The following is an 11,330-nucleotide window of genomic DNA, read 5'->3' as shown; positions in this document are numbered from 1 at the left end:
TATTGGATTGAAATTTATTTGAAATAATTAAAGCTTAAATGCCTCGTTTGCATACTTACGCGTACCCAAAACAAAATAAAACTCAATAGTATTTTATTTGTGGATCTCCATAGACTTTATTGGATATTTACAGAGAAGCCAAACACGTTAAGATTTATCAAGTCTATCGTCATCAATAAGAGTACGAGTAGTAGTAATAATAAACTCAACAAAAGACCGTTAACATTAATACTAATAATAAATAACGTCCCTACTTATTATAGGGTAATTAATAATAATTATTACTCACTAACAGCGTATACTTAATGAACAAAATAAAAAAACAAAAACGAAATACTGAAGGAATGAATATAAATAACACAGTCGCTGCGTTAAATAATTAAAGAGATTCTAGAAACCAGCATGTCGGGATGGTGGTGGTCAGTTTTCCTTCTAAATTCTTTCCGATGAAAATAAGTAGTTAAAAGAAGCCGCCTAACGAGAGAAAAACGATTCCGCGAGGAACTATTGATGAGGATTTTCTTGAGGCCTTCAAGAGTGGAGGAGGCTGAAGACGAGTCTAGTTATTTCTTCTTTTGGGCCTTCTCCGCGGCCTTCGTCACTTTGCCGGCCGTGTCTTTAAAGTTCACCTGCTTTATTACGCCCACGGCGACCGTCTGACGCATGTCGCGTACGGCGAAACGACCCAGCGGCGGGAATTCCTACAGTTACGAGTTAAAAAGACAACAAATCAGTTGAAATTGAAAAAAAAACACATTTCGTCAAATTCTTCTCACCTGAAAGGATTCGACGCACATCGGCTTCGACGGGACCAAATTGACGATGGCCGCGTCTCCCGACTTGATCCACTTCGGGTTTTCTTCGGTCGTTTTTCCGGTACGACGGTCGCACTTTTCCTTGATTTCGGCAAATTTGCAGGCGATGTGCGCGGTGTGACAGTCCAGCACCGGAGTGTAACCGTTCGCGATTTGCCCCGGATGATTCAGTACAATTACCTAAATATCAAAATTTACAAGATGTTTAATAACTGGACGTAGTTATGCATAACGCGATCAAACGCCAGAATGACAATTGTGGGAAAACACAATTAAGTTTCTTAATGAATGCCCTTAAAAATCGATAAAATCTAATACAGATCTCATTTTTGCAAGCTATATCCAAGACACTATTTCAAATTATATTATGTAAGCTTTTAGCAAAAAATAATAAAAAGTTATGATAAAAAATGTCACCTAGTCTGGTTATGCTTTTTTACTTATTAGGTTTTTTTATTTTACAAAATTGAACTACACGCCAAACTTGTCGCATAGCGCGTTTATGCAATGCCATGTATTTTCTTTTTAGACTATATATTTCGACTGACAGCCCTATTTTTCATTAAGGTAGTTTATGAACAGCTGAAAATTTTGTTAGAAACACCGACTTAAAATGAAAAGTGACTCTTTAAAACCCTTACAGATCTTTTAGAAAATCGTGTAAAAGCACTTTTTATTTTAAAGTAAAAGAAGCAACAAAATTACAGTAAAACTAAACCACTTTATTTACTAACATAATTAGTGTTGTGAGCAATGGAACGTTCCCGTTTATTCTCGAAGAACGTTCACGACTTTTTTCGTGACGTTTATTCTCAAGAGCATGAATCCGAACGTTCCCCAAAAATGTGAAATTTCCCATAGCGTTAATGTTTGGTGACGGTTCTATACCAATTGTCGGTATATCTTGGTTGAGTTAGGACAATACATGGGGAAGACCGACTACTTTGAACAGGCCAATCTCTGGAAAATAGTGGACAAAATTGATTCCAGGACATGGTGGAGTGGTTATTGCTCAAAGACATCATTGAAAACTATCGCATTAGCTATTTTAATTTTGCCACTGAAAGAACTTTCAGCAAATATTCTTTCCTGCACACAAAAAAAAGAAATCGATTAACCACTGAGAGGGCGGGAAAATTGGCATTTGTTGCTTCAAATATTAATTTAGAAACAGAATTAAAGAGTCAAAGTAGAGGCTCAAATACCGGCCAGCCAAACACCTCTACCAATTTAATGGAACCGAAATCAAAAAAAATAAAACTCACTACCAAATCTGGGGCTGAAATTAATACCATTAAAGATGATTCTTCTGAGTCTGAATTTGATTTAACGGAAATTCTCAGTGATTTAAAATCAAGCGAGCGCAAAGAGGGAGAGGATAGTTCAGATTATTATTGATTAGGATGGTTCTGTTATGACACCACTTTGCAAAATTGGATTAAATATATGTATAAATAGTTCATATATTTCATTCATATGCCTTTATGCCATCAGTCAGGAGTGCCGTTTTTTTTGTGTGAAGTGAAAATATGTTTAATTAATTAATTGTTGCAACAAGATAGAATTTTGAACTGGACATCAATGAAATATTTTTCTTGTGGAGTAGGAATTGTATTTTCCATTTTAAGATCTATATTTATCTAATGACTATTGGTCACACTAATTATCAAAACCAAAACCAGTATAATTTTTTATATTTATTTTAGTAATACGTTTCTTACTTTCTGATTACTATAAAGAAGAAAACTTAAAAAACTCAAAATATTAAGGGCCATAAGTGTACCTGAGCAATAAAATCTGCGGCACCCCTGGGCGGGTTACTCTTCGAATCACCAGCGACGAATCCTCGACGCAATTCCTTAACAGAGACGTTTTTAACGTTGAATCCAACGTTATCCCCGGGTACCGCTTCTTGGAGGGCCTCATGATGCATTTCCACAGATTTCACTTCGGTAGTGAGCCCGACTGGGGCAAAAGTCACCACCATGCCAGGTTTTAGGATGCCGGTTTCCACTCGGCCCACTGGCACTGTGCCAATGCCGCCAATTTTGTACACATCCTAAAATCATCATCACAAAAAAAAAAACAAGTAATGAAAAAACCTGTTACAAGTTATAATCAGTTTAGAAATTTGATAAATAATTTAAAAAAAAAAAAACTGTTTACCTGCAGTGGGAGTCTTAAAGGTTTCTCAGTAGGTCTACTGGGAGGCAGGATGGCGTCCAAAGCCTCGATCAAAGTCTTGCCCTCCGCTTTGCCCTCTTTGCGTTCAATCATCCATCCTTTGAACCAGGGCATTTTGTCGCTGGACTCGAGCATATTGTCCCCGTGCCAACCGGAAATCGGCACGAACGGCACCGCGGCCGGATTATAACCGATTTTCTTAATGTAAGACGAAACCTCTTTTTTGATTTCCTCAAATCGGGCCTCCGAGTACGGAGGTTCGGTGTTGTCCATTTTGTTTACACCGACAATCAGTTGTTTCACTCCTAAAGTGAAGGCGAGCAGAGCGTGTTCTCTAGTCTGACCGTTCTTTGAAATGCCGGCCTCAAATTCGCCAGTGCCTGCGGCCACAATCAAAACGGCACAATCAGCCTGCGAGGTGCCGGTGATCATGTTCTTGATAAAATCTCTGTGCCCGGGTGCGTCGATGATCGTCACATAATATTTGGCAGTCTCGAATTTCCAGAGGGCGATGTCGATCGTGATGCCTCTCTCCCTTTCCGCCTTCAGCTTATCCAGCACCCAAGCGTATTTAAAGGAGCCTTTGCCCATCTCTTGAGCTTCCTTCTCGAATTTTTCGATGGTACGTTTATCGATGCCGCCGCATTTGTAGATCAGGTGACCAGTAGAGGTCGATTTGCCAGAGTCTACGTGGCCGATTACGACGATGTTAATGTGAGTCTTTTCCTTACCCATCTCGATTGAACAATTTCAAGACTGAAAAGTAGGATACAGAGTTTTGTTAGTTTCATTTAATGGCATATATTTAAATTCTATAACATCGAAGGCACTTTTAAATCCACAAATTAACTAGGACATAATATACATTAACCGGGGTGAAGTAATAAAAGGTGATAGGTTTCTTAAAAAATATATACTGGCCCGCAAAATTAACCGGACGACAAAAATTTGGTTCAAATTCAATCCTTAATAACTTTTTCAGTATTGCATCAATTTTGACAATTTTCTGCCGAATTCTAGACCGTTTTATTGTTAAAATGTTTTCATAGCGAAGCTAGAAAAATCTCCAACTAAATTGTTGCTATACAGGGATTAATAAAACGTTGAATTTTACTCTAAATTTTTAAACACCCTAATGGAACAAAATTAAATAACCGAATGATTCTTTTTGCGGCATTTTCAAGCCCCATCTTTTCTTAACCACTTTTAGGTATATTGCAGCCAGGCTTGACCATCTACACAGTAGTAGGGTATCCGATGCGATACAAAGTTTTAGACAAACTGGTCAAGTAGACCTGGACAGGGAAGACAAGAGCCACAAACGCGGTTGAGGATCGATTTTTTCGCCTTCGAGTTCTTTGAGAGCGAACAGCCTCTGCTTCAGCTTTAATAAGAAGATTGGCAGATGTTAACGGTACGTTGATTCAGCTGAAGAAGGTTAGCGGATCAGAATTTAACATCTCATATATGTATCTGCTACAGGTCCTGTATTGTGCCTGGAGTTTAGTTTTAAAATGAGCCAAAAGTAAAGGATTAAATTGAGAATTAATACTTAAGGAGTAATTTCTAGTACCACTCTTGGAGTTTTATGGAGAAGGTGGAAATAACTTTTATAGTCATATAAGCAATAGTTCACTTTGGATAGGCAGATATTTAATGCACTGTGAAGGGGTTCTTTGAGAATCAATTAGCAGTTATTTAGAGATCATTTGAACCATGAGAGGCATAGATACTACTTGTATTTGGGTTGCCACATGCCCTATTACTTTATTCTTTATCTTCCTTCTTATGAAACTTAAAAAATCATCTCAAATCCTTTAGATTGATACAAAAATTTTATTTTTAATTTAACCACTCAGTAACGTGTATTTTTATTAAAAAACAGCTATAGCAAAAGATTCTTCCCTTTGGAATTTGAAGATTCAAGTCCAGCCAACTGAATTCTAGTCTGATAAGTAGTGTCGTTGTACTGAAATTTGAATTTGTACAATAAGAACTTATTTTGAACTTACTCCAAAGCGTTTAGTTTAAAATGCATACAGTGGACACCATATCACAGAATAATACTCTAAAGCATCTCTGAAAAGACAGTTGTACAGTGACTTAATAGCTCGATATCACAGAAATGATAACAGGTACAACGTAAGAAACCCAAATAAATAAATTCACTTTAGCCTATTTATGCTAAGTTCTCATGAGATTTTTGTTAATATTAACAAAAGACCTCTAAGTATAATAAATTTAGTTATTACCGATACCAATGACTTAAAGTGATAAAATCGTAACTGCATAACTTGCGACAACCTTGACACAGCGAGCATAGGACAACATACAACTTTATGCCTAAACTAATTTGCTAATAATAAACATCATCATCGCGCAATAATGTACAACACCGGCAAAACGAATTAAGATTAAAAATAGCGACGATAAAATAATTTAAAATGAAATATGCGGTGCTGTTATATTATGATTCCTAAAGTATGAATGAATGTATAAAATGCAGACGATTACTATTAATGTGCGAATTCTTTGTAACGGGGAGCGATTTATTATCGATTTTACCGGCTCCTGGAAGTCGACGGGTTTTCTGTTGTTCCTTCTGTGCGATGCCAACGCACGCCCAGCCATCGATTTACACGTACAGTGGCGTGGCATGCTTATAATAAAATCTTTGAGTCGAGTATTTAATTTTGATGTTAGAAGACAATAATGAATTTAAAAAATCAAATTTTTAGGCAAGTTTTTCCTTGTACAGTGTATGATTTTTAATTGTATTACATAGGCACCCAATATAAAGAAAAAATTTTCCTTTTATTAAAAGGTGCAAATAACGATCTAAAATAATGTAAAGCAACAATAATTATCTTTAAAAAAAAACATTAAGACACCTTTGATGACCCTATATGAGAGTCAAGGTTTTTCCAAAATTTTCTTGTCTTCAATATATTTTATATGAAGTACTTCAAACATGGTATTTCCCCCAAAAATTTTTAGATTAAAAATAATTTAAGATTTGTGACCATTTTACAACTAATTAAGCCATTTTGATATGTAATCGATGACTGATATAAATATTGAAAACATTTATTCAAGAATTTTTTTGCTATTTTATAAGGAACTGAAAACTTTTTATCTAACTTAGCCGAATAATTTTTACTTTTGTCTGAAAGATTATATTACCTTTTCCATACATATTGACCCTCTTTAAATTGTACCTACTGGTCTAAGCCTTAAATTATAGCTGTGTTGATCTTCGATGAGCCTGTTTTAATTGCTTTTCTACAAAATTATGAATTTCTTTAAGTTTATTACATTTTTCTCATACCCTATTGTCAGTTTCTTCCAATTCATTGAGATTGTGAGGTACATTTTGATAATCATTGCTTTCAATAGATTGTTTTTTCCTTATTTCTTTAAAGTAATTTCCATCTGTTACCACCTCATACCCAAAATTAATGAAGTAAGGAGTGCTTTTAGTGAGAGTTATGGTTTGTCGATAACAAATATAAAGCTATCTTTTGATTTAAGTTAGAAATACTACAATTTCCACAGCTTTTGTTTAATTTTGACCCATATTTCTGTAACGAAAGAGAGGCAAAGGTCAATGCAGATCTATTCATAATCATAAACTTAATAGTACCAAAACCCAAGTGGTGATGTTTGCACCTAGAAGTTGTTCAGAGTTTTTAAAAGGAATATATTTTATTTACTATCAATGGTCAAGCCAACTATACAGAATCTGTCATAATAACCTTAGGTTTAATAGTCATTTGTCTAATCTAAGTAAAAAGACATATCTAACACAAGTTACTGTATGCGAATATCTTAAACTAGAAGGTAAGAAAAAAGTTATGTGAAGCATATTATGTTATTTTTCCTTTATCTTATTGTCTTGTTTTAAACTATCCTCACCTAATGAAAGGAGAAAAGTGTTGTTTGCAAGTCATGCAGAATAGTAGTGTAAAATTTGTTAATGACTTAAGAAAACATGACCTCCAGTATAAAGAAAATGAATTGGCTCAAAGCTGCATATCAGTATTTAAAAGAGAGCAGTTCAATTCATCCTAAATATCCCTCAAAGAGTCACACTTTATGGAACAGAAGATCTTGATGCTTCTCTGGTCATTTTAGAAACATCTTCCCTTATTTTTAAAAATCATGTCAGGCTGCAAGGTCCAACACCACTGCATGCGACTCATCAGAAACTTAATTTACCCTTACCAATTCCTAAGAGTACTTTAGTGAAAAGCTCATTGTTATATGACAGTTGAAGAGTTTTTAATCACTTGCCTATTGTTTTAAAAGCAACTATAATTCAAAAAAAAAACATGCTTTATTGTTATTAACAAAGAAAAATTGTTCTGACACTGGCCATTTAACTCGTCGTGTAAATGATGTTCCCCTACCTGTTCCTACGTCTTCCCTTACCAAAAACTCATTAATTTACATAAGTAAAAAAATTTACAATCATGTTCCTCTGTGTGTTAGACATATATCGGATGTTAAGAAATTTAAAAGAGAATTAAAGTCGCTTTTATTGGCTAAGGCATATTATAACCTGGATGACTTTTTTAATGAGGTTTTAACCTTGGACATGTTGGAAAGTTTTCTTTTTTTTCTTTTTTCTTCTCTAGTTTTGTCAACAAGTTTACCTTTACTTAGTAATTGATTGTTTTATTTCGTTATCTTTAATTTAAGTATGTTCAAAAAGTGTTGTCTTCTTGTGTTTATTGTTTTGTCAATTTTTGAAATTGTATTTGTGTTTTGTTTTTTTAGCTTGTAGGATGCTTGTACACAAGATTATTCTTACGTAATATAGCACATTTTCTTTCTTTCTTTCTTTCAAGCTACCCTAAATTACTAAATTCCACAATTATCCCCTCAAGTATAAGACAGCAAAGAATTCTAATCATACAAATAAATCAAATAAAATTCAAATACTGTAAACTTACACTTAGGGAACATTAGAATGTGTCGACGTAGTATTCATCCAGTGAATAGTAACATTTTTCGATACGTTGCTTCCCTGATTCCACCTGGTAAACGATTGAAAATTTTGATTCCCTCGTAGAAAATAGATTATTTAGTTAATGTGGAGGAGGGGATTGGAAGATTTAGATCGTTCACTTGACGCGTTAAGTGTCTTGGATTTGGGGTTATAAATTTAAAGCGATTTGCAAAAAGTAAGCAGGCCACTTCCTGAATGTAGATGGAGAAGATAGTGTGTATGCCCAGCCTAACAAATAATGGGCGACAGGAATCTCTTGGTTTAGCCCCACAGATGTAACGTACAGCACGCTTCTGTAAAACAAGCAGCATTTGTAAAAGGTAGGTAGCTGCATTACCCCAGAAGCAAATGGCATACCTAAGGTGGGATTCAATTAATGAAAAATATACAGATCTTCCAAACTCCATGCCAAGTTCCAGGGTAGTCTCTCTAACTACAAAACAACCTGCAGACACCTTTTTGCAAGTACCGAGGATATGCTCTTCAAATCTGAGTACTCTGTCAATCAATAAACCCAAAAATTTTGTATTTTCAAACTGCTGAACTACTGAATTAGAATAAGGCACATATGGTCTAGAGCACACTTAAAACACAATAATTGGTTTTTTGAGAATTTAGTGACAGCAAGTTTGATTCAAACCAGAGATTTACTGCCTGAAGATCAGTTGCTAATGTAGTTCGCAGAGTATCTGTGTCTGGGCTGTGCCAAAGAAGTGTGGTATAATCGGCAAATAGAGTAAATTTCCCCCGTACATTAAGATTGGTAAGATCATTTATGTATAGGAGAAAAGGTATAGGCCCCAAAACTGAACCCTGAGGAATTCCCAAGGTGATAGGATGGTAATCAGAGTACTTAGATCCTACAAGCATTCGTTGTTGCCAATCTCGCAGATAGGAAGCAAACCAAGAAGATGATCCCCGAAATCCATAATGATGAAGCTTCTGCAGCAGAATCCTATGGTAGACACAATCGACAACCTTCAACAAATCACAAAAAACTGCCGCCGAAACTTCACCATCATTTATCTGGGAGTAAAGCCCATGAAAAAAATTAAACATGGCATCATTGGTACTGGTATTTTCACGGAAGTCAAATTGAAGTCTGGTGAGGATATTTTTGGACTTTAAAAAGGACATTATTGGATTTTTAACCAGTTTTTCGATTACCTTTGATAGTGTAGACAAGAGAGAGATGGGACGAAAGTTGGAAGGATTATCAAGAGCTCCACCCTTGTGAATTCGGATAACTTTTAACTGATTTTAGGCAAGATGGAAATATCCCCATGCTCCAAGAAAGGTTAATTTGCGTCAACTAGTGCCTTTAGAGCCGTTTCTGAAAAGTTGGGAAAAATCTTAGCTGAAAGGCTGTCTTCTCCAGTTGAATTTTAATTTTTTTTCAGTATACAGAATATCCTTGAGTTCATTTAGGTTTGTAGGTATAAAGAAGAAGGAATTTGGAAAATTCATTAAAGACTTTTAAAGGATTGCTAAAAAAGTCACTTTTAAGCAGACCTTATTAAACTTGGAAGAGTACTTCCAGGGGCTTCCTTCATTCTATTATGTAGTTTTTGGTCTTTTTTTTTCCTGTGAATGAGGCTAAAGTTTTATTTACATACGTTTTACTACTTAATACTTTTTATGTTTCACTAAATTTTGATACCTTATTCTATTATACTGTTTTATAATTATTTTTGTAATTGAAGTCCTATGTTTTACTACTTTTAGTATTTATTATTATGTACCTAGATCTTAATATTAAAACTACTCTATTAAGGTATTATATATGTTTATTTTCTCATCTTATTAAGCTATATTTTGAGTATAAATGCATACATGCTTTGTTAACAAAAATACATATTTTTTTTAAACAATAGAGCACTTTTTGACTTACTTTCTTTCAATATTGAATGTTGCTCATTTTTAAAATATTAAAGACATCGCGCCCAAACTACCTATATAAGATCAAAATATAATATACAGGTAGAACAAGAGCTAAGAAATAACTTTTTAGAAGTGTCTCGACATCTTACTTCAACATTTACTCGAAGTTTTATTTATAACTCACTTCTGAATATTTTCTGTAGTGGGTCGAACATTTTATCATAAATTTTAGAATGAAGGCTTAATCTTTATAGCATTTGAATACTTTGTAAAAATGGGGTTACCTGTAAACTTTATAAATAAATCTAATTTATTGTCAATTTAGTGGAGCCGAATAATGTTAAATATATTTTCTTTAGAGAAAATTAAGTTATCAATAATTATATTATACCTATGTATAATTTTTTTTGTGTATATATGTAGGTATGAAGTTGAATAGTTAATATAGCTAGACTTTTATGAAATTACTTTACCTTTTTGTATTTATAAATAATATTGTAATTTCTTAATAAAGCCCTTATTATAAAAATGTTTGATTCTCCTATAACAACTTTGTACCTACGATTAACAAGAATTGTAGCTATAGCAGCAAAAAAAGAACGTCTATATTTTTGTAATACCAGTCGCCCAAAGGGCTCTTTGAGAATACCCTAAGTGGCGCCACTGGTACTCCTCCTAGGCAAAAAAATTCTTGATGTAGGTCAAAATATGTATATAATTGAAAATCAATAGAAAACACTAATTTTAATTTGCTCTCCTAATACACAATGTCTACATATAGACGAACAATAAGGTACTTACAATAATAATAGAGCCAGGAAATTCGCGACTATTACACTAAATTAATTGCACAATATTATTCAGGTGTGTGTACGATCGATGATGCAACTATATCGAGCGGAAAATTCCAAGTGTTTGTTTCAAGAATAAACTGTAATATTTGACGAGTTTTGTCAAGAGAAACATCCACCAGCAGCAAAGGGATTGTTGTTAATAATCATTGTCAAAGTGCCGGTAAACGTCAGTCATATTGCAAAAATATTTACGGTAATAAACCAAATGGATAATTCAACGTTAACGTGTGACTTGTGGAATTCCGGATGATTTATTATTCTAAAGATAAATTAAGAACAATTAAATGTGAAAACTCACCCTGCAGGAAGCGCAAATTCGCACACAAAAGAAATCGAACGAAGTCCGCGATGTTTTGCGACAACTCGCCGAAAAGGAAATGATCGGGGAACGTTCGACGGAGGGTGGGGATGACGCGTCAAATCGCTGTCTTTTTCATTACGGTTTTTTTTAATTAATTATAAAATCGCAACAAATTCACGTTAATTATTATTTAAAAAATATATTTCGATTTTTAGTGCTAAATCGAAATCTTATTGAAAACGATAATTTACTCATATAGACGCACGAAAAAGTTCGTTTCGACC

The 11,330-nt window shown here is 34.3% G+C and overlaps 1 protein-coding gene across 2 annotated transcripts; it reads right to left on the bottom strand.

The window, feature by feature from the left end:
• Nucleotides 1–89: 89 nt before the first annotated feature.
• On the bottom strand, nucleotides 90–11,197 carry LOC126744261 (elongation factor 1-alpha-like). Of its 2 annotated transcripts, none has more exons than XM_050451633.1 (5): nucleotides 11,044–11,197; nucleotides 2,982–3,755; nucleotides 2,599–2,874; nucleotides 777–995; nucleotides 90–701 (listed from the first exon to the last, which is right to left on the bottom strand). In XM_050451633.1, the coding sequence occupies exons 2-5, from the start codon at nucleotides 3,732–3,734 to the stop codon at nucleotides 564–566; spliced, it is 1,386 nt and encodes a 461-aa protein (XP_050307590.1). In that variant the 5' UTR covers nucleotides 3,735–3,755; nucleotides 11,044–11,197; the 3' UTR covers nucleotides 90–563. The 2 variants fall into 2 exon arrangements, with proteins under 2 accessions (XP_050307590.1, XP_050307591.1); XM_050451634.1 differs by lacking the exon at nucleotides 11,044–11,197 and adding an exon at nucleotides 10,693–10,861.
• Between the last annotated feature and the right edge of the window lie 133 nt (nucleotides 11,198–11,330).

This window comes from Anthonomus grandis, chromosome 13 (genome assembly GCF_022605725.1).
Source record: "Anthonomus grandis grandis chromosome 13, icAntGran1.3, whole genome shotgun sequence".
NCBI lineage: Eukaryota > Metazoa > Arthropoda > Insecta > Coleoptera > Curculionidae > Anthonomus > Anthonomus grandis.
Note: the sequence above shows the minus strand (reverse complement) of the source record. Positions and strands in the feature narration are given on the sequence as shown.